The sequence below is a fragment of the Amblyomma americanum genome, chromosome 1 (assembly GCF_052857255.1).
Source record: "Amblyomma americanum isolate KBUSLIRL-KWMA chromosome 1, ASM5285725v1, whole genome shotgun sequence".
Classification (NCBI taxonomy): Eukaryota; Metazoa; Arthropoda; class Arachnida; order Ixodida; family Ixodidae; genus Amblyomma; species Amblyomma americanum.
Window position 1 is genome coordinate 47,001,295 of NC_135497.1, and position 23,920 is coordinate 47,025,214.

At 46.6% G+C, this 23,920-nt stretch overlaps 1 protein-coding gene and 1 pseudogene across 8 annotated transcripts in view; one reads left to right on the forward strand and one right to left on the reverse strand.

Annotated features, from left to right (window-relative positions):
• The window catches only part of LOC144112736 (HEAT repeat-containing protein 1-like), a 58,736-nt gene that overhangs the window by 6,101 nt on the left and 28,715 nt on the right, over positions 1-23,920 (reverse strand). For 5 of the 8 annotated variants that reach the window (XR_013310427.1, XR_013310426.1, XR_013310425.1 and 2 more), the window contains 6 exons: positions 12,944-13,072; positions 10,557-10,654; positions 8,763-8,889; positions 6,165-6,361; positions 2,998-3,126; positions 2,175-2,396 (listed from right to left, as the gene is read on the reverse strand). Coding sequence is in view for 3 of the 8 variants with exons in the window: in XM_077645566.1 (XP_077501692.1) it covers positions 2,175-2,396; positions 2,998-3,126; positions 6,165-6,361; positions 8,763-8,778 (564 nt within the window). In the remaining 5 variants the exon portion in view is untranslated. Of the gene's footprint in view, positions 1-2,174; positions 2,397-2,997; positions 3,127-6,164; positions 6,362-8,762; positions 8,890-10,556; positions 10,655-12,943; positions 13,073-13,646; positions 14,524-23,920 lie in introns of those variants that run through there. The other 3 variants (XM_077645567.1, XM_077645565.1, XR_013310428.1) reach the window with 3 other exon arrangements.
• Positions 20,753-23,415, forward strand: LOC144132619 (uncharacterized; annotated as a pseudogene).

Sequence of the window (23,920 nt, forward strand, 5' to 3'; positions counted from 1 at the left end):
ACAGAAACGGGAAAAAGAGGAAAAAAATCGCTCGTTAGCAACCTGAAAAAGAGTGCCACGGTCACCTCGAGCAACCGCAAGCCCTGTGGATACGCCTCCGCCAGCGGATCGGGAGGTGCCGACCGAGCTAGGCCTAACTGCGGCGCCGGTCGCGGAAGCCTCATCGGGCAGCGGTCGTGTTCGTCATGATACCCCAATGCTGCAACCTTGTGAGATTGAAGAAAAGGGCAAGAAAGCTCAGGAGGAACTTCAGCAGACGGCATCAGCAGCAGCAACAAAGCGCAAGGCAGCGTTCTTCAGTGGAATGGGAGACTCCGCAACTGCCCCACTCGGCGACAGCTTCTCCATCGTCAGGTTGCATTTGGTGAACGAGATGCTGGCATCAGTGAAGTGCAAAGTATGCAATGGCGACGTGACGACTGAAAAATCCGACAGAGAGTACGGCCTCGCCACCAAACCGACCCTGACATGTGGGAACTGTGGCGACATCTCATCGCAATGGAGTTCGCCGCGTGTGGAGACCGACCGGACAGTGAGCCCGTTCGTGGTGAACATCCTCGCCGCGCCCGCAATGCAGTCAACGGGAAACCAGCGTGCCGCATTGAATGACATATTTTCGGTGATGAATATATCCCACTGCAGTCTGCATTCAAAAACTTGGCAGAAATACGTCAAAAAAGTTGACGCCCGTGGTGGACCATGCGGCTCAAATTGACTTCCGAATGTGCGCGATCAGTTCGAGAAGTTCACACGGAGTTGAATCTGCAGAAAATCTGCAGTGCACACTGAAAAAGCGCCATTTTAATCACTCTGGTCAGACACCCTACATCCCAGGAGGCTATTACGTGTCTGCTAGTGCCAGTTTGTGAATAAAATTGAAGTACTTTGCCATAAACAACACTTCGTTTGATTTTGCTGTTTTTCTCAAAATGGAAATTTTGGACTCATAGCAAATCCTAAACTTCCTAAACTAACATATCTCGGCGTCTATGGCAGATAGAAACACAATTCCTTTTTTAGCACGTAGCCATATGTGTAGACTAGGCAATGTTGGGAGCAGAATTTGTAATTATTGTTCAGAAATTTTTTAATTTGCTCAAGTTTTTGACTGCAAGTTAGGCATTTTTCGTAGTTTGAGTTTCAATGTCTTTAAAAACTACCTATGGTGATAAAATTAAAAAACTGTTTCCAACATTTCATCCCTTTCTGTTTCAAGAACCTAACCAAGTCCTATTTATGAACGTTTATAATGTGCTTTTTCTCTTAATTATTCTTATTAATGAGAGCATGTTAATTCAGTGTACCTCAGGAACTAATCAGCCTATCCTGATACCAATGACATTTTTGGAATCAGCACGAAAAACTAGTCAAGGTGGTTTCAGTTCATAAAATTTAGTGCAGAAACAAAAAATTTTTCTTTAAGAGCAGTCTCCCCATTGAATAATCAGGAAACCCCCCTCATCGGATCTGCTCTGCAGAAACAGACGTCCATCACGGACTTTTTCGCAAAGAAAAAATTTACTGTTTGGCAAGCAACTGTCTTTAAAGCTGTGTTCCACTTACTACGAACTTCGGGATATAACGAACTGACGCCGCGTGGCGCTCATGTTCATTATAAGCGGGCTCGACTGTATTGAAGCCCGAATTACCCATCGGCTACTGTACATCAAAGACGCTTGCAAGTGCTCAAGTAAACGTTTTCAGAAATATCGCTTATGACTAAACTCTGCACCCCCTCATGTTTTTGCTGACAGTTCTAATGTTAGGTAGCTTCCGAATATTTTCTTTAAGCAGACATGACAGACAAGACAGATTTCGGTGAGAGGGAGAAGAGTGTCTTTTACGTTTTTAAGCCCCTAAAGAAATGAAACCAGGCCCATCCCAAGCTGCGTCACTTTTCCACTACAGGTGCGAATATTGAACGAGTACATGTGTCTTTTTTTGCACATACGCACATTGTCTAAGTGGAAAGCGAGGTATCCAGGTGGGAAGCGCAAGACAGGTTTTCCAGCTGATCAGCACACCGACGGCATTGACCCCACCAGTCCTTTTACATATGGCATCAAGACTGCCAGAACTGAGACCCTGTTAATTAAGGTGTTGAGCAGGCAAAGGCATGACAGCATGAGGAAAACTTAAGGTGCCAAGAAGTACCAACATCTGACAAAAGTCACCTCGTCCACGTCCGTGCCACCCATCTTGGTGACTTGGTGCTCTGCCATCTGGGCAGCTAGGATCCAGAGGTGATCCCCAGCGCCAAGGGTTGTGGCTAGCTTGGCAAACAGTGACAGCCACCAGTGCTCAGGAATGTCCGGAAATGGGCCCACAAACACTCGCGTCACCGATGCCACTGCGCTCTCTGCGGCCTCAGCTGACTTGCTCTCTCCAGTGCAGGCCTGCACAGGCAAGATGGCACAATGATTACATAAATACTCACAAGGTAGAGCTACCTGCCACAGTAAAATACTCGACGCAGGCACCACCTCATTCATATGCAGATCTACTTGAAGTGGGTTGCGTGCTATGGCATGTTTTAAAAATGATTTCATGACACGGTCTATATCAGTGCAAAAGCTGACATTGCTATTACAGAGATGGTTAAATGCTCTGAAGTGGAAGTGTCTATAAACAAATGAGTTAGGCCTTCATCACTATGGGACAATCATTAGCACAACTTTGGCCTCACATCAAACTTTAACACAGAGGCCACTTTAGTTTCTGCCGACGAGCATAGTCCCACATATGACACCACAATGTCCACACAAATTTTATTACTACAGCATTCGACTTCACTAGCTGCCGACCAAGGTTACTAAAGCCCAACATGCCTGAACAAATTCAAAGTGAAGTAAGGTTATTGATATGCTATGCAAGCAGTGTCGACAAGAGCACAGTTGACAGAAAACATCAAGTGCATCCATTCTGGGACTAATCAACCTATTCGCACGAATCAGCTGTTTCAAGCCAGAGAGTCCCAAGTGGTGAGCGATGACCTACTTGCAGCAGGGCGGGCATGACAGTCTTGACGGTCGGCATGACCGTCTGGAAGCTGCAGTTGTCGACCTGCCACAGAAGGCTGGCCCCCTTGTAGGTGAACACTGAGGTCACGTTGTGCAGAACCTCCTCCTGTGGGTGCACCAGCAAGGCATATCATTGCTCAGACATCATAACCAGGGGCATGCAAATACTAATTTCTTTTTATGAATCAAATACAAATAGAAGAAGAAAAAGTCTTCAAATATAGCAAATTTTTCAGCGCGAAAAAATTTTAAGAAAAGTAATACCATATTTACTCGAATGTTACGCGACTTTACAAGCTGCTCAGCAGGAAAAAATGAAACCACGAATGTAACGCCAGGCTTAATGACGCAAAACAAAGTACCTTTAATAGACATCGTGGCCAACATGTTTATTCATATTCCTTGCTTTCGGAGGCCGAGTTCTCGGAAACAGAGTCCTCCTTTTCGCTATCGATGTCTCCTGGTAACTTCTGCCTTATCGATGTTATTCACCGCAAGAAAGAATCCATTCCTCTTTATGAATGTTTGGGCCCACCCAAGAGATGCTCTGAACCTCCCATTTCCCGAGCAACATTAACTTTTCAACGGATCAGCTCAACACTGACCCCATGCGACAGCTGCGCTGCTGGCTAATAAAGTACGCCACTTTTTTCTCTAGCTCGACGTGATGGCCGTGGTGAGGCCCACGAAATCCTTTGCACTTGGGCTCACATTTAAAAAGCCCCTCCCGCTGCAGCCGACCTCCGCGGATGGTTGACTCATTGAGGTCAAGTCTTCGAGCGGGTTTCGTAAATTATTCTCATGCGAGACGCAACTTCTATGCTTTACACAGGATCTTAATTTCATTCTTGACCGAGGTTCCATAGCTGACTGTATACAGTAGCCGACGGGTAATTCGGACTTGTAGGATATTTCGGACTTCGATGAGGCACCGTCAGTCGCCCCATAGAAGCGCATACATAATCGCGACGGATATTTCGGACTTCAAAAGTCCGAAAGTTCGATTTTTCGGACTAATTTCAGTCGCCTGCGGGCAAAAGTCAGCCATCTTATCAACTTTTCGGCGGCGCAAAAGGCGCCATCTTAGATTGAGGTGGATTTATGCTGCAGTTGGCTTGGCTTGACACACTTTCGGAACCTCATTGTTGCCAGTAGAGGTCCCTGCGATCTCTGACACTTCGAGGTGGCAGCCGGATTGTCATCGCCGCCTACTTGCGTTTGTCACCGACATCGTCGCGGGCAGTTATCGCTTGTCCGATGCATTGAAAATTGGTTGTTGGGAAGGAAATTGTGCAGGAGCTATCTCACATCTCGGTAGGAAAGGGTAAAGGAGGGACTAAGAGAAGAAAGGAAAAAAAGAGGTGCCATAATGGAGGACTCCGGAATAATTTCGGCCACCTGGGGATCTTGAACGTGGACTGACATCACACAGCACACGGGCGCCTTTGCGTTTCGCCTCCATTGAAACGTGCCCACCACGGTCGGGTTCCAACGCACCCCCGGATCAGTAGCCGAGCGCCCTAACCACTGAGCCACCGCGGCATGTCTCATACGTTCACCATTCGCCGTTTCGTCACTTGGGTTTTTCTGACCGCGTTGACCGAGTGACGCTCAGTCTTCACGAAGTTACATCTGTTCACCGTTTTGTGATTGTGAACGGCGGTTTCGCCGCTTTGAAAGAAAAGTGCCTTATCTTTGCGTGTGTTTAACGAGCGATGTGGTGCACACTCGGATTGTGGACAACATGGCCCCACCAGGTCCGTTAAAGAAGTGTGGGAAGTATTCCAACTAAATGCGGTGACCTTGCTGCCTAGCGTGTACTGTGAAAGCACAACCTTGGCGCAAATACGGGTGCAAATCGTCGCCAGCAAGAGAAATTTGCCGCAAGGTAAAATCAGCGACATTTTTAAGCCGATTTCATCTCAATAAAGTAATTTTTTTGTACTTCGCGGATTTTTCGGACTACAGTAAAAGCTTCGAATTCCACGGGGCCGCCAGGCCAGTTCGAATTAACCAAAATTTGAACTAATGAAAGTGAGCAAAAATGGACGCGTTTGATGCACGGAGGGCACAAAAAATATTTATTTAGCAAAACAATCTGTTATCTCCTGCTTTTTATCTCTGAGGGCTACCGTAGTCACTCGGTCTTCTAGAAGACAAGATTATGTCTGTCTCGAAAGCGGTGAAACCATCCTTCGGAGGCGACAAAATCTTCCACATTCATGCGCAGGACGAAATCGGCCGCCTTCGCCATGATAATTGGGCTGCTCAGTGGAATGCCTGCGCTTCTCATTTCCTTCACCCATGTGATCACAGCGGTCTCAATTTCCGGATACTTGGCTAATCGGAGCCTTTTTCTGTTGCTGGCGAAATCTTCGGCTTCGTAGGCATCCTCGATGGCCTTTCTATTTCGGACGTAGGTCGACAACATGCTTGGTGGAATCCCGTGCTTTTTCGCGATTTCCACTTTGCTGGCCTTCCGTTCGTCCACCTTGCGTAAAATCGCCACTTTCTCCTTCACCGTCTTGGACCAGTATTTCCCACGCGAACACATCTCGCGGACACAAGCTCACAGCAAGCGGCGTGCAAAACGAGGGCTAAAACACTAAAACGTCGTTCCTCGAAGCAGTCGCGGCAGGAAAGACTGGTTAGTACTTGTTCCAGCACCCTAGCAGCACCCCGATGATTGTGCCATCTATGGTTCTGCTGTGAAAGCTTCCAACGATGGTTTTCAACAGCGGCGCGCAGTTCGAATTATGGGTGGCGGCGCCAATTTTTGAGTGAATTAACGAGCTGTTACGCACATAGACTTCTATGCACTGCAGACCGGACCACGATGACTATTTCGAATTATCCAAAATTTCGAATTAACGAGTTGTGAATTAACGAGCATTCACTGTATTCAATTATTCGGACCATTTTTCGGGTCCCTTCGAGTCCAAAAAATCGGTAGGCGACTGTATTTGTCTACACACAGGGTTCCATTGCTATGCCCGGTTCCACTGCTATGCCCAACAAGTGCATGCAACCTCTGCTGCCGTCACAAACAGGCACTGTGGAATGTAGCCACTGGAAACCCTGTACTGCACAAAATTGTCAAGACAGCAAGAAGGAGCGGTGGCAGTGGCACTGCATTTCACTCACGGGGTAGTGGAGGGCGGCAAGGCTGAGCAAGCCCAGGACAAGCTGCTGGGTCTGGGCAGTCTGGGAGATGCGCAGGCACTTGACCAGGGAAGCAAGTTCCTGGCGGGGTGCCAACAGGCCATGCGCCTGCAGGGCCGTCAGCACGCACTGGTGCAGGTATGTACTCGGCATGGGGGGACATGCCCAGCTCCAGGCTTCTGCACCACAGGGGAGAAGGGAGAGGAAACATTTATTACCCCATCGCCCGTTACTGCCAGCTGTTGTGCCCACAAGATTTGTAAGATGTGATAGCAACACCCTGTTATTCACTCGTTTCACAGCGATAGCTGTTAATGAGAGGACCCTCCAAATCCGCAATGTTGGCGTAGACATTCCCACAACAAGGTAGGAAAAAAAGGAAGAAGGAAATTGCAGCTGCTGCATAGCAAGAGCGAGAGGGAAGCACTGCACTGCAGAGGCACAGCGCAGAAAGTAAGGCACCTGGAAGCTGCACAGTGGCATAATGCAGAGGTTCACAGCAACAACATGGCATGGAGGGAGGGTATGAGGCCCCAAGGCATGCCACAAGACAGCACTGCACTCGCTTTGTTTAACTGCAACAGCCTGCGAAAAGGCTTTCCGAGGCCCAAGAAAGGCCGCTTCCCGGAGTTGGAGCGTCGCCATGCAGAGTTCATTAGCGAGCAACGTTCCCGACTAGTTGGAGTAAGCATTGAAATGCTTCAGTGCAAAGCACAGGAGCTTGCGCGGGACACGGTTTTGGCCTAAAACCAGTTTAAGGCATGACGAGGCTAGGCGCAGAAGTTTATGCGAAGGGCCGGGTTCTCCCTTCGACGCATGACTTCTATTTGCCAGAAGCTGCCCGGGGACTTCGAATCAAAACTTCGAGAGTTCCAGCACTACGTCATCGATCTTCGTCGCTCTACCAACATGCCACTTGGACATATCGGCAATGCCGACCAGACCCCCGTGTATCTGGACATGCCTATGTCCAGAACAGTGCACAAGTCTGGCGAGCATGAAGTTCGCCTTAGAAGCACTGGCAACGAAAAAAATCGGATCACCGTTATGCTGGCATGTTTGCCTGACGGCCGCAAGCTCCCTCCATTCATCATTTTTCGCTCGAAGACGATCCTGAAGAAAACTTTCCCGAAAAACGTTATTATGCGCTGTCACGAAAAAGGTTGGATGGGCTCGAATCTTGTCATAGATCGGATTCAAAGCGTGTGGGACCGAAGGCCAGGCGCATTGCTGCATCCGGAACCAATATTGGTTCTGGACTCTTTCCGAGGTCACCTGACACCCGGCGTCAAACAAAAGCTGCAGCATGACCAAACGCATCTCGTTGTTATACTGGGTAGCATGACCTCCATTCTCCAGCCTCTGGACGTTTGCAAGAACAAGCCCTTGAAGGATTGCTTGCGACAGTTATACTGGGAGTGGATTGAAAGCGAATCAACAACAACACCTGCAGGCAGGCTGAAATGCCCAAGTGCATCTACCGTTGCCCACTGGGTTTCAGCAGCCTGGTAAGGGCTGCCTCATGATTTGGGCTACCGCGCATTTAAGAAATGCTCAATTTCAAATGCTCTACACGGAAGCGAGGACGACCTGCTGTGGGAGGCAGCTAGTGACAAAGTAAAGTCAAGCTGTGATGATGACAGTGACGGCGACAACTGCCGTGAGGATGACGGTGTATAGGAATGCCTGTTTGGCTTGTATTTCAATAAAGTTGTCTTTGACCCTCAGAACAGTGCGATGTCGGTTCCTCGCGTCACATTCAGGTTCTTTCGGTTTTTCTGTCGCACGCCCGAAGTCTACCCTCGCGTTACAATCATAGTTTTCTTTTTCCCCTTTTCACACCCTAAAAGTCGACCCTCACGTTACAATCGTGGTCGTGTTACATTCGAGTAAATACGGGACATAGCACAGCATGACGGGTATTGTTGGGTTCTCGCGTTACATAGCATAGCGCAACTGTATGCCAGTTATTTCTTTCTCAAAACATTGACAGATCCCCAGCATCGCAGGGTGCCCACCGGTGATGCAATGGATACAAGCTTTCCCCAGGCCTGGTGCTCAGATTCTTTAGGGTGAAATGCTTGGGAAATGGGCCTTTGATCCCACCTTGAGTAGAAGGAAAATACCTTGTGCCATGGCGCTCTTTGGCCACAGATGCCCTGGCGCCATAAAAAATCCATCATCGTCAAATCACTAAGCACAGAAGCAGAGACCTCTTAAAAAGTTTCCCAATGTGTCCATTGCACAAGAACTCCTCCAAGCTACATGGTTTCAGGACACAAAGGGTGTTAACAAAGCAGTTCTCTGTCAATGCCAAGAGAGTGAGGGTTTATTGACTTGAAAGGCAGAGAGGTTGGCCTGAAAGATATCTGGACTGCTACTCTGCACTGGGGAACGCAAAGAAGAGAAAAAAGAGGGTCACGATGGAGGTGATGATGATAAGAGGAGGCAGATGAAAAAATATATTAAAAAATGCACACTTTCTAAGATCACGAACATGAGACAAGATCCGTGTCACTTAAAAGCGTTGTCAATGCCAATGTAATGCAGCAAGTGAACAAGGATATGCAATGACTCTACCTCTTGAGCAGCGCATAAAGTGGCCCAACCAGCAGCATGACCTCTTCGATCGACTTTCGGCTCTGGATCCTCTCCAGCAGGATGAGGACGCGCTTCCACTGGGGAGACTCTGCTGGGTCCTGTTCTTCTGTAGCATCCATGAGCCCGCCAGCAGGCGAAAGCAGGAACACAGATTTTTGCGAAAGCAGTTGGGATTCAAACACTACGAAGTTGCTAGATGGAAGTTTCAAGATAAGCAAGACAGTCGAGCCCACGTACAATGGCCGCATTTATAATGAACATTCGCTTATTACGAGTGAGAGTGATGCTAGTGTCAAAATATGCTTCTCTAATTACACTGAGTCTTTGCTGAAACAAACAAACAACCATGGCTACAACACTGTTAGGGCAAAACAAGGAAGCTTACACAATGCACCACAAGCCCAAACTTCCACACGGTGTGGTTCCTCTTTATCTATGGCACTCCTGCTAGCATGACTCACGTATAACGTCAACACTCTGGGCCTCTCTACCGTGTCGGGGCATAGGATTTACTTATGCACAGCGGCACCCTCTACATGTGCCGCTCAGTCGCTTCTGTTGCGGCCCCTTCATATACAGAATTGTCGTTCTCTGCTCCGGCACCTATCCCTGCCACATACCTCTCCTTGCCCTCTCCCTTTCCAGAGCCTCCTTTCCAAATTTTTTTTCCCCATTTCTTGGTAGCTATTTTACAGCCACCGCTGTAAAAGGAAGTGAGGCCACAACCCCTAGCAGAGTGAAAGCCTTCTAAGGCTAATAGCTGGCCAGCAGAAAAGCCCACATAGCTACACCCGTGCCCTGCAAGGAATGCCTAAAATATCACCACCACCATCATCATCATCACAACCAACTTGAATATGCCCACTGCAAGGCAAAGGCCTCTCCCATGTCTCCCCAATTAGCCCTGTCCTTTGCCATCCACAGCCGCCGTATCCCTGCAATCTTCTTAATCTCATCCGCCCAACTAACTTTCTGCCGCCCCCTGCTACCCTTGCCTCCTCTTGGAATCCACTCCGTCACCCTTAAGGAGCAGAGGTTATCTTGCCTTCGCAGTACATGCCCTGCCCAGGCCCACTTCTTCCTCCTGATTTTGACTAAGATGTCATTAACCCGCATTTGTTCCTTCACCCACTCTGCCCGCTTCCAGTCTCTCAATGTTACACCTATCATTTTTCTTTTCATAGCTCACTGCAATGTCCTTAACTTGACCTGAATACTTTTGTTAACCTCCACGTTTCTGCCCCATAGGTGAATACCGATAAGACACAGCTATTGCATACTTTTCTCTTGAGGGATATTGGTGAACTGCCATTTATGATCTGAGAGAACTAGACACATACGCTCCACCTCATTCTTATTCTTCTAATTATTTCCCTCTCATGGTCCTGATCAGCAACCACTACCTGTTCTGAGTAAAGTATGCCAGTTAGAAAACAAGAAACTGAACCTTGGAACCTCCTTTTTGTTCACAAGGTTTGCCTTGAACACATGTCGGCTCTAAGAAAAAGCAACTGTTTGCATGTAAAAGTGTGAAACTTCTGCAACCTCAAATTTCTGGCGTCCAAAAAGCTTGCTTGGCAGTCTGTATTATCTTTATTACTAAGTGGCTAGTGGGCAGGAACTTGCATGCAACTACGTTTCACCAGTACGGCAAGCTCATTTACTTTAACACAAGCATCAGTTTAATTCAAAATCGCCAATTCAACTCACAAACAGAAGCGCTGGTACCGAAGAAATGAACCTCAAAGCCAACCAAGAAACCAGCCTAGTCACCTCATTTTCTTGGCCTCCCGAACCGTCCGGGCTGGACACTGCAGTGACACGCCAGTACGCTGCAGAGGTTCCACGAGAAGGCTTCCGAAGAAACACACCTGCAAGAACACACAGGAAACGCTTGAATGTCATGAGTGCTACGAGGCAAAGGCGAACTCTCTGTGCTGTAAAACAAATGTTGCCGCTCGACTGCAGCATCGTGACTGTCACAAGGTGTAGGTGTCATCTCATTCTCCCCTTCATCTGCATTGTTTTCTGTGCTTCTCCTCTATGAGCAACTGCCCCCTACTGTACCTCCCAACTATCCCGCAGCAGCAATGCTGTCTAGATTCAATAAGGAAAACACCAGGAAGTCCAAAGGCCAATTTCAGCAAGAATATTCTTTACCTGTAATGGAGCTAATGATGCATTTACCAACCACCAAACATCAGCTTACGGATACGCCAAATCAACGCAGATTGAACCAAAGCTGATTTAAGCACTCTACAGGAAAGCAGCTATCCACTAAATTTAACTCCAGATCAGGAGCTAAAGAGAAGTGAAGTAAAAAAAATGCATTTCACAAAAACTTAAGCAGAGGTGCCGAATGAGCAAGCAGATTTTCATGAAGCATTTGACTCTAGCCCCAGTCAAATTAGGAACTTCTATGAGGCGTCCATACATGTAATGTCATACATTAGATACCTGTGACTAACATGTGCAAGAAATGATGTTTATTTTCCAAGCCTGCACCACACATCCCAAATTAATGCCATTTATCAGAATGAAAGCTACTCATAAGCTTGAATCCATTCACACCAATACTGCAATACTAAAATCGCCTTGCACAGAATAAAATTCTTTTTAACCTGGAAAACTAGTTTTAAGCCAGTGCAATAGCAAAACAGTACCAGTCGGAGATGCAAGCAGAAACGGTGCCTATATCATCAAGTGTGCTGTGGAGATGCCTCATTTGACAGTTATGAATAAAATTTTAGCTGCTTGATAAGATGCTGCTGGAAATTGAATAATATGCTACTGCATGTAGGAGACTGCAACTGCAGAACAGTACTCATTCCATAAGCGAAAGAGCCGAGGTAAATTTATCAAACTGTAGATACCTCATGCCAAATGTCATTGAGCTTGCTCACGCAGCCTGACATCGAAAGGCTTTACAGCTAAGGGCGTGAGAGGGCTAGAGTCAACTGCTGCTAATCTGAACCCTCTAAGAGGACCAAAAGTTTCTTAATATTATATGTAGTTCGTGAAAATCTTTTTTTAGGAGGACAGTTATCATAAGAGCCGAATATTCGAAAAATAGTTTTTTCACTTTCTAGATTACACGAGTTTGAATTACCCAGAGTCCACTGTAATGCTGCTGTAGAACCTTGTTAACATGAAGCCCGTCAGAATGCAACATATTCTAATTAGGTGGGTTTAAGAATTGTCGAAACCTGAAGGTAAGCAAAGGAGGCAAGTACAAAATGTTGTCTAACCGCTTGTGGCACTGTTAAGAGTCGCTATGACTGCACACAGTAAAGCTGCGGCTGAAGTTAAACGAACAACTCTTCCTCCATCGGGAGCTCATTTCGACTCATTATGGTTGCCACATCAATGCCGGTTGCCCAAAATTTGGTCAGGCTGGTTTCGATATCTGAGGGATATTTTCGATGTTACCAGCGCACCAGGGCAGCGGCCAAGGTCAGATACGTCAGGTTAATGGTGCAGAGCAGCTTTAACTAAGGTGCATGCGCAAAACAGCAACTGTTGGTTAAAGAGAAGCAACAAGAAGAGTGTGTATGCAGTCTATCTCGACTATCCAGGCACTGCACAGCACAGCGTATTTTGTATCGATGAACTCGGTGCACCACACGAGGTGCAAGAGATGAAAACTATATTCTTTATTGGTGCCGGAACCTAATGCCACCAAATGCTGATCAGGCACCGGTGAACCACAAAGGGTCGCCATGACCAGCACAATGTCACCGTGCTGCGCACCAGTGCTGCCACTAATTGCACAATGGTGTGGGAAGCAGTGAAAAGTACAATATTAGACATCGCGCTACTTAATGTAGACTTGCGCTCTAAAATAAGCGGTATGACATTGTGTTACTATAGCAGAACTCAGGTGTTACCAAGTCTGGGTGACGGCAAACTTGGCAGTTCCCACATAGCACGTCTTTGAATTAACTGAGCCAGAGCAAGATGCTGGCTCAAATTATTTGGTAGAACTTACATTACAATCTAATGAACCTTAGAAACGTTTTTAATTATCCTGGATCTCGAATCAGCCGACGCTGACTTATCGAGGTTTCAATGTATACTTCTGTGCCTGTGTGGCATGGTTACACAGCAAAGAGAACCACGAAAGCAAGGAAGTTTTGGGCAGCTCAGCAGATCTTGCATACCTTTCGCAGTGCTCCGCTGACAGCTGAGTGCTGAACAGAAGGTGGGGTGTCAAGGGCCAAGTCGACCAAGGTGTCCAGAAGCATGGCCTGGTTTTCTTCGGGCAGCTTCTTCACCAAATCCTTGCTGACCTGCACATTGTGGAATGCAGAAGTCTCACTGCGTGCAGAAGCACTTAACAAACTAGTCGTTTTTTATATAAGAGTAGCAATCAGGGATACCTAATCATTTTAACCTCTCAGAACTCCATACTCCAAAAGATGCTAATAAACCCTTGTTTCTTGGCTTAGATTTCTTTGTGCCTAAGATGCATGCAAAAAAGGGCACGTAGATGCATGACCCGTCAAAAAGAACATACTGGCTAGCTGCCGAATGCTAGAACCTGCTGTGAGTACTTGTAGGCACGCATGAATTTATAGGTGCTCCTGCTGTGGAGCACTTAAGAGTATGAACAGTCCTCAAAACGAAATATGTAAAAGAAAGGGGCAGAAACATGCATAGATTCAGGTGCTCAGGGAACCTAAAAAAGCACTCCAAGGAACCAAAAGGTTCTGCAGGAACCATTCTAAGGAGCCATGCTGCAGGCTCGTGTCTTCTGACAAAAATAAAGAACCCACAAGCGCAAAAAAAAAAAAAACCTGCTCAAAGATGAGCAGGTGTTTAGCAATAGGCAAGATTCAATGCTTGAAGCACCACGGTGGCTACCAATGCAGCGCCTTTTCCAGCACCTCCACTGCTCCCTCCGCATCGGCCAGCCGGGTTACCCGGGGGTGTTGTACTTGGCACAGCAGGCCCTCAGCAGTAGCGCCTGACTGGAGGGCAGCGGTGTCGCAAGTGCGACGTCACGGTCTTCTGGACCAAGGGTTGTCGAGCTCAACTTCACAGCTGCTTACAAGGCAGCCTGGAATTTATTTATTTATTTATTTACTCAAATACCCTCAGGGCCCGAAGGCATTAAAGAGGGGAGTAGGAAGGACATACAGTGGGTCCGATACAGTGCAGCAGAAAAGCAAGATAGAAGAAATGAAAACGCGGCGAAAAATGAACAAAACATAACACAAAATAAGGCAAGAGAAGGCAAAGGGGAAAAAACAGCAATTCCCAAAAAAAGAGATCATTTCCGGCCGACAGCAAAAAGACAACGAAAACGAACGCAAAACAAAACTGACTAAAACCTACAAATAAAGATTACATAGGGCAGTCTTAAAAGAACTTGGATTAGAAATATCGACAATGTGCCTGGGAAGGTGGTTCCAACTGTCAGAAGTTTCAGGGACAAAAGAAGAAAAAGCGTGTTTAGTATGGAATGACGGAACACCTACTTTGCGAAGATGATCAATGCGGCCTGAGATATATGTAGGGGTAGTTAGTAGCCAGCTCTTAAGGAAGGGTTTTGTAGTAATAGATCTTATGAAATAGGCATGAGCGTGAAATTTTTCTGCGGAGTGAAAGAGCTGGCAATGATAAAGTAGTTTTCATAGCAGTAACACTGGAGATATGGTGATACAGTTAAAACTCGATTTAACGAAGTTGAGGGGAGCCGTGAATTATTTCGTTAAATCGAGAACTTCGTTAAATTGAATGAGGCATTTCTTGGGCACATAATTCAGTACATTCGATTACAGTAAAACCTCGTTAAAATGTACCCGCTTAAACAGTACTTTCATTTTAAAAGTAGTAAAGTCAAGTCCCCGACTGAGCACCCATTGAACATAATGCATCCGCATGAACCGTACCAGCTTATCGCGGTCGTATCGGTTAGCACGTACCATTTTCACTTTTCGTCGCACTCGCGCGTGACGAATTCACGCCGGTAGCACCGACCCAAAGGACGGTTCGGCTAGCGGCGCAACAATCTTCCCTAAATACCGCCGACGGGACGGCAAGCCACACAGCTAATGACAAATTGGCGCCAAAGTTGGTAATCATACAACTAGCGCAATCTTTGGGGGTCCGTATGGTCATCGTCATGACCCCCCGCGCTACTTTCGAGTGGGTAGCGCCAACACCACGACCGGCGCCGCTAGCGCGTATGAAAAGAAACAACAAAAATTCTTACTCTACAAGAAAGGCCCGAGGGGACTACAAATTTATTTTCCGCCAAAGAACTCGGTGATCTTTGCCTGCGTGCGCTTTGTGAGCAACGGCCGCACCGATTTCTCGTAGGTCTGAAGTGCGTCCAGCGCGTCTTCCGTCCCCTCGTGTGCGCCGGCAAAATGTCGCAGCAGATCGAGAGCATCCATCACCTGACCTGGTGTCGGCACGGGAGCTTCGGCACCTGCAGGGTCGTCGGCAGCGTCTTCAGCTGTCACTCCCTCCACGCTTCCTACAAGCCGCAACATATCGGCATCAGTCAAAACTTCCGTTGTGACTGCGTTTGCGTCGGCGTTCACGTAGTCTGAGAAACTTATGCCTGTGGGCACTTCATCCACTGAGCGAAGGTGTTCCCAGGCATCTTCATCCTCGTGCACGAGCTCGCGCAGTCCGGACCAGCTTCGGCAGTTTCAGGGCCTAGTGTACCGAAACCGGCAGTCCTGAAGCCGTTGACAATTATCGACGGCCTCAATGCTCTCCACACACCACGTCCGCGGTCACGATAGCAAGGCTAGACTGATGGAGGCCTAACAAGCTGAGCTTGACAAAGACGTGCGTTCAAAGGCACGGGGAAATCCGCACAAGAGCGAACACAGAGCACAACACACAAACACACACACAAAAAAAACACGCGAACTGCAACAGCGCCATCTATGAAATGTGGCACTTTTTTACTGCTGGCGCCATCTCGTGAGCGCGACTCAAAATTAAAACTCGTTTTGCGCCGCGCAGTTTGAAAAAAGCGACGGGATGAAGATGCTCCGCGCTGTTACCGCTGACTCGCAATCAATAAATTTTGGGGTGCTGTCTACAAAATAGACCAAAAATTAACACTTTTTCACCTTTATTTCTCGAAAAAAGGTTCGTTAAATCGGGACAGATCACGGAATCGGTTTCGTTAGTTCGGGTTAGTCAAAGCATTGAACCCTATGGGCGTCTGAGGGGGAATTAGGATACCTTCGTTAAATCGAGATTTTCGTTAAATCGGGTTTCGTTAAATCGAGTTTTGACTGTAATTGGAAAGTATGAAACGTGACACACGGTTTTGAACAGATTCGATTTCAGTAGCTAATGATGACAGGTCAGGGTCCCAGATAGATGCTGCATATTCCAATTTAGGCCGAACAAGTGTTTTATATAGGAGCAATTTTATTGAAGTAGAAGAAAGGGAGAAGTTTCTGCGCAGGTACCCCAACATGCGGTTAGCATTGTTAGCAATAAATTTCACGTGCAGATTCCAAGAAAGATTAGAAGTTATGTGCACACCAAGGTACTTATACGACGGCACAGTTTCAAGAGGGATATTATTAAGGTCGTAAGTGGCTATTCCAGTGTTACATCGAGAAAGATGCAAATGTTTACACTTATTATTGTTAAGTTCCATGTGCCATAATTTGCACCATTCTGAAACTTGGTTGAAGGACAGAAGTGTCAGAGTCACTGTTAATTTCACGGTAAATAACGCAATCGTCGGCAAAAAGATATACGGAAGAAGCAATGTTGTTAGGCAAGTCATTAATATAAATGAGAAAAAATAGGGGCCCTAGGACAGAACCCTGGGGAACGCATGAGCCCACTGGAGAGTAACGAGAGTTGGATTTATTAGCAGTCACGTATTGAGAACGATTAGTTAGGAAAGACTGAAGCCACGAGACGATGTTAGGGTCGAGATTGAGATTATTTAATTTGAAAAGTAGCAATTGGTGAGAGACTTTGTCAAAGGCTTTGGAGAAATCAAAGAATACAGTCGCCGACCGATTTTTTAGACTCAAAGGGACCCGAAAAATGGTCCGAATAATCGAACAGTCCGAAAAATCCGTGAAGTAAATCACTTTATTGAGATGAAATCGCCTTAAAAATGTCACTGATTTTACCTTGCGGAAAATTTCTCTTGCTGGCAACGATTTGCGCCAAGGTTGTGCTTTCACTGTACATGCTAGGCAGCAAGGTCACCGCATTTAGTTGGAATACTTCCCACGCTTCTTTGACTGACCCGGCGGGACCATGTTGTCCACAACCCGAGTGTGCACCACACCGCTCGTTAAAGGGACACTGAGGAGAACTCTATCATTTTTTTTTTGTTAGCAAAATCTGATACTTCGGCATTTCATGGCTTTGTTGCCGCTTGTCCGGGCGCGAAAGATGCATTTATTTCAAAGATATTTGGATTCGGAGTTGAGAAAGTTTTTCCCGCCGCTCTGATTCAAACTCGAGAACTCTTATGACGACATGGAGAACTCTTATGACGTCACAGAACGGAGTGACGTGATACGTGACGTAAACGCAGACTCCGTGATTTCTGACAGCTAGCGGTGCGGTGCGCAACCTTCCTTTGCCAGCCTCAGAGATTCGTCGCTTCCATGAAGTAAGGAAAATTCCTCCAAGGTGGCGCCTCTTGTCCTAGGAAGTCATCACGCTTGTACTTGCGAGATTGGCCTGTGGCGGCGACACCTGTATTTTGGTTCTTGCTATTTTCTACATTACAAGAGCTTTGTTTTCAGTAAGAGTGGCGTTTTTGTGATTAGGAGCTGCTATTCTATCGATACAAGCCAACTTCAATTTCTCCTCAGTGTCCCTTTAAACACACGCAAAGATAAGGCACTTTTCTTTCAAAGCTGCGGAACCGCCGGACGCAATCACAAAACGGCGAACAGATGTAACTTCGTGAAGACTGAGCGCCACTCGGTCAACGCGGTCAGAGAAACCCAATTGACGAAACGGCGAATGGCGAACGCATGAGTCCCACCGCGGTGGATCAGTGCTTAGGGCGCTCGGCTACTGATCCGGAGTACCCGGGTTGGAACCCGACCGCAGTGGCCGTGTTTCGATGGAGGTGAAACGCAAAGGCGCCCGTCTGCTGTGTGATGTCAGTGCACATTAAAGATCCCCAGATGGTCGAAATTATTCCGGAGCGCTCCATTACGGCACCTCTTTCTTCCTTTCTTCTCTCAGTCCCTCCTTTATGCCTTCCCGCTAAGATGTGAGATAGCTCCGGCACAATTTCCTTCCCCTCAACAACCAATTTTCAACATATGGGACAAGCGATAACTGCCCGCGACGACGTCGGCGACAAAAGCAAGTTGACAGCGATGACAATCCGGCTGCCACCTCGAAGTGTCAGAGATCGCAGGGACCTCTATTGGCAACAATGAGGTAGCGAATGTGTGTCAAGCCAAGCCAACCTCAGCATAAATCCACCTCAACCCAAGATGGCACCTTTTGCGCCGGCGAAAAAGCCGATAAGATGGCCGATTTTGGCCCGCAGGCAACTGAAATTAGTCCGAAAAATCGAACTTTCGGACTTTTGAAGTCCGAAATGTCCGTCGCAAATATGTATGCGCTTCTATGGGGCAACTGACGGTCCGAAATATCCAACAAGTCCGAATTATTGGAGTCCGAATTACCTGTCGGCTACTGTATACAGTCAGCTATGGAACCCCGGTCAAGAATGAAATGAAGATCCTGTGTAAAGCATAGAAGTTGCGTCTCACATGAGAATAATTTACAAAACCCGTGTTGGCAATGACTGAAAAAAAGAATTTGACTCAAGAAAATTGGCAAGGTGAGAGCAAATGACATGTTCCATGATCTTACAAGAGATGCTAAGAAGTGAAATGGGTCGATAATTATTACGAGTTTGTTTGACACCAGCCTTGTGCACGGAAACCACCTTGCCCACCTTCCAGTCGCTAGGAGTACAGCCAGACACAAGAGATTGTTGAAAGAGTTCAGCAAGAATAATAGCACTGTACACTTTGGTATTTTTCATAATTTTCGAGTTTATGCTATCCACTCCGCATGATGATGACGTCTTAAGCTGATCAATTATTTTTTCGATGCCAACAGAATCTATTATAATGGGGTTCATAGACAAGAAGTCGTGGGGTGGGTAAAGAGGAATTGTGGTAATTAAATCGTTAGGAAAAGAAGCTGTAAACACATCATTAAGAACATCAGCACACATTTCACTGGGAATTACTTGATCGTCTAAAGTTTTAAGATTAATTGTAAATCGATCAGTTTTCTTAACCACGTCCCAAAATTGTTTGGGATTATTTAATAGCATCGACGGGAGAGTATGACTAAAAAATGACTATTTAGCTATAGCTAGTTTTAGTGCTGACTTATATTCAGATGCAGCGGAGTGATAAGCATCCAACCAGAGCACAGAATTGGACAGTTTGGCGGAACAAAACAGACGTTTCTTTTTGTTTGACAGCCTTTTCAGTGAAGAACTAAACCAGGGCAAACATTTGTTAGTTAATTAAAAAGGTTCCATTTAATTTCGTTTGGACACTCGTGAAAAGACGGTAAGTACACATCGATAAAACCAGCGAGTTCACGATTTATGGCCCTAAAGTTGGCATTTTTGTATTCACGGATGGATGTATTTAGAATCGTTATTTTGGCGTGGTGACACGACGTTCAATGAAAAATGAAGCATACAATGATCACTTAAGCCCGGCAAACAAGATATTAGAGCAACAAGATCAGGCAACATGGTAAGAATAAGGTCTAACAAGTTCGACGATGAAGATGTAATGCGGGTAGGCTTAGTAACAAGTTGGGAGAGATTAAAGTCGGCACATAAGCGCAAAACACCATCGCACTCCGTAGAAAAAGGGTCGGCATAAGAACGTACATTGGACCAAATAATAGTTGGAAATTTGAAGTCTCCAACCAAAAGAATAGGAACATTTGGAAAGCGAACGGTAATCGTGCAAACAGTGTCATGAAGTTCTTCAATGAAAGTGGCAATGTACGAGGGAGGGCGATAGCAAACGCCCAAAATCAATTTTTTCACGCGCGTGCGCAGTTCAACCCAAAGAAGTTCTAATCTAGTAACAACATGAACAGGAGAAGAAAAAAGTGTGTCAGCAACAGCTAACAAAACACCACCACCGTTTCTGTCGCCCCTGTCATACCGATAAGTGGTAAAATGTTTGTGGCAATGGAATATTTCCGAGCTATCAACTTCAGCTGAAAGCCACGTTTCAGTAAAGCAAACGATGTCGGCATCACATGCGTCGATAGTCGCACAAAGCTCATCACGTTTAGGCAGAACACTACTAATAATAGTACTATACAGAAATGATAATGAGCGATTGGACAGTGACGGGTGCCCACTACGCCTCGCGCATCGTTAATCTGCGGGCGATTCGGATGAAAGGCATCCAACACCGTGAACTTCAGAAACCCTGTCGTTAAGCTGATCGTAACAGTAACACCTACCGTTCATGTAAAGCTTATTATAGCGCAGTTTGAATTTAGACTTTTGAGCGATACCAAATTCAACGAGTTTTTTCCACGCCTGCCGAGTCATGAGAGAATAATCTTCACCTACACTAATGTCATTATCTTTCAGTTTAGAACTTCAGAAGAAAATTTTTTGCCTTGTTTTAAAAGATGAGAACTTCGCAATAGCTGGCCTGCTTTTCTCTTCAGAAAAAGCTCCAAGTCTATGACCCCGTTCAATCGATAGTTCCGACGGTGGCAAATTCAAGGCTGATGAAAGTACATTCACTAGTTTTTTTTCAGTCTCATCCCAGGACTCAAAATTGGCATCAGAAAGGCCATAAAACAGAAGATTATCAAGGCACTGCTTATGTTCAAGTTCCGCCTGATTAGCCCTCAGTTTCGAATTTTCACTAGCTACGCTATCAGCAATACATCGTAATCGTTGGCACTCCTTCTGCAAAGATCCACTGGTAGCAGGTTTGCCTTCAACCACAGTTAGCCTACTATAAATATCAAATAAACGATTCTGAATTGCCTCCTGACTTCTCTTGATTTCATTGACAGTACTGATTAAGGGGGGACATGGCTCTTTGGCACCGAAAATCGGCCCAAAAATCAGATTTTCAATCTTTTCATTTTCGTGTTCCTTGCACCATTCCGCATCTGTATGCAAATTTTCATCATTATACCCCACGTAATTAAGAAGTTATAGCAATTTAAAAATGCAGTACCACACCCACTGCCCTTTAAATTGTGGACAAACGACCCCCAATTTCGATCGCCCGGCGCATCGAAACTACGTGCTCTACAGCGGCCATTTTGGTCTCGTTCGAAAGCGCGGGCTTTCGGCTTATTTTTTCTTGCGAGCAGCAACCCTGTACATGCCGCCTTCGCCAAAAAAACGAAAGAAAAAATAAATAGCGGCGCGCGCTGCTATTGGCCGGTTTAGGCACGTGATCAAAATTGCGTCGTCTGGTTGGTTCCAGCAAGCTAGCCATGGAAAACGGACGCCTGGCGACGCCATTTTGTCTTTTTGCCGACCACGCTAGTGCAATGCGAGAAACATGCCAGGAGGCGCGAAGAAGTACCGCTCTGTGCACAAGTTCGGGCGAAAGCGTGCAAAAGGAAAAAAAAACGGGTTAATGACGCGACATTGTTGAATACTGTGCAACAAGCAAGCGCCAGTGGTACGGGATTGCGTGACGGCCACGTTGTGGACGGCGACGCTTCTCCGTCTCCGCTGGATAACGGCGGTGTTCTTGGTGCCGATTGTAGTCGCGTACGAATTGACACCGCGCCTGTCACTAACAGTGACATAACTCAAGCGAGTGCCCGTGAGCAGTCTACACTTGATCGACTGGAATCAATGCCGGCGACGGCACGAAAGACCGCGCTGTTCGCCGATGCAAGTGGTGCGTCCGCAGGATCAGACGCAGACGGAAAAGCCTCCTATGCAATAATTGACCTCAGCGTTGCAAACGTCCTCTTGGATGCCATGCGGTGCAAAACGTGTCACGGATGTGTGCGGTTGATTACCAGCGATCAGAGCTATGGCCTCGCCGTGAAACTGATCGTGCTATGTGACAACTGTGGTGAGATTGCGGCCGAGTGGAACTTGCGGAGGGTTGACGATGAGAAAAAGTGCAATCCTTTCGAGCTCAATATTCTTGCTAGTCAAGCAATGCTGTCCACCGGTAACGCCCAGACAGCAATGAACGATATCTTTTCGGCGATGGGATTGTCGCGGTGTGGCATGCACAACAAGACGTTTCAACGGCACTTGAAAAACACACTGCAACCTGCTGCTACTCAAGCAGCCGCGGCAGCTATGGCACAGGCCGCGCAGGCAGTGGCGAAGGTATATGACGACTTGTGTTTTGGACACAGGGGGAACATTGCCATGTGTTATGACGGCACATGGATGACGCGCGGGCACTCGTCACATATAGGCGTCGGTGCCGTAGTGGAACTCTTCACTGGTTATGTGCTCGATTATGTGCTGCTGTCAAACTTTTGTCTGGGCTGCGAAACTGGCCCACAGCTAAACACTGACGGCTATGAACTCTGGAGATCGCGCTACGAGTGCCAAAAGAACACCAACTGCAAGGCTAGCCAAATGGAGGTAGAGGCAGGCAAAATTCTATTTGAGGGGTCTCTACAGCGCCACAACAGGCGCTACACAACGATGTTATGCGATGGGGACAGTCGCACGTTTAATGCCCTTCAAGATGCTAAAATCTATGGCTACATTGAAGTAGTCAAGGAGGATTGCATAAACCATGTGCACAAGCGTATGGGAGCAGCTTTGCGCAACCTCTTGCAGAGGCACAAGGGTGCAGGAAAACAAAGTCTTGGTGGCAGAGGAAGGCTCACAGCTGATCTAGTTGACAAGCTAGCTATATATTATGGCCAAGCGCTAAGGTCAAATGTAGGTAATGTGGATGCCATGAGCGCCGTGATGGCAACATATTACCACATCACGTCTACTGATGACTGCCCCAATCACACTTTGTGTCTCACTGGTGAGCAGTCTTGGTGCCGCCACAATGCTTCAAAAGCAAAAGAGGAGCCCGAACCGAAGCATAAGTACAGTCTGCCAAGCGATGTGGCTGAAGCTCTTTTGCCTGTGTACAGTCGCTTATCAGAGAAGAGCCTGCTGCAGAGGTGCATTCGGGGGAAGACCCAGAATTCAAACGAGAGCTTCCACTCGACCATCTGGACCTTGATCCACAAAGAGCGGCATTCGTCACTGTTTGCTGTGTAAGCAGCCACAGCAGAAGCTGTGCTGCGCTTCAATGCCGGCTGCAAGCATACAACAACAGCAATTCTGCAAGAATGCAACGCGAACGTGCCAGCAACTGTCTCCAGGAGAGCTGAAGAAAAGGACTTGCGCCGTAACGCGTGTTCTGCGAAGAAGCGGGCGGCTTCGCTTGGCTTTGCTAAAGCGGAAAAAAAGAAGCGCCGCGACAGCATGCACCCTGACTATGCTCCTGGTGCATTTTGAAAGCATGCAAAGGTCCTTGGGGTTTTCTTTCGTGATTAAATATGCTGTGAGGCTTGAGTGCTTCTCACAATCCCCCAATTTTGGTGGTGTTGCATTTTTGAAAGATTAATATCTCCGGTCTTGTTCTTGCTATTGCTATAATTTTTTTTTTTTTGCTAGAAAGAGAACCTAGTGAGTCACATGACACCAAGGTAAATGCAATGACCACAAGAACAAATTTATTGAGAAGGTTATCTGTCTAGGGTACCTAAATGGACCTTTCCTTTCAAAAGTTTCCTATTGCATAACTTAGGCTGAAATTGGCATAAGCCACTAATTTTTGCTTTAGTTCACTTTCCACTAGTTTCTGATCATGTTGACATATCAATCATTGGCATAATTTACATGTAGATACTGTGAGATGTTTTTTCTCGTTTTCTCAAAACTGCAATTTTCAGGGTTCTGCAATTTTGGAGGAGCGATATCTCTTAAACTATTTGTGCTACAGTGCATTAAGACTAAAATATGTTCAGTTATTACAAGGCAACATTTACAAAATTAATTATCAATCTTGGGTGCCAACCGGGGCTTTTTGTCACTAAGGTTTTACTAGGTGTAACTTTGGCTGAAATTCTTCTAGCACATTAATTCTTGTCTTGTTGCA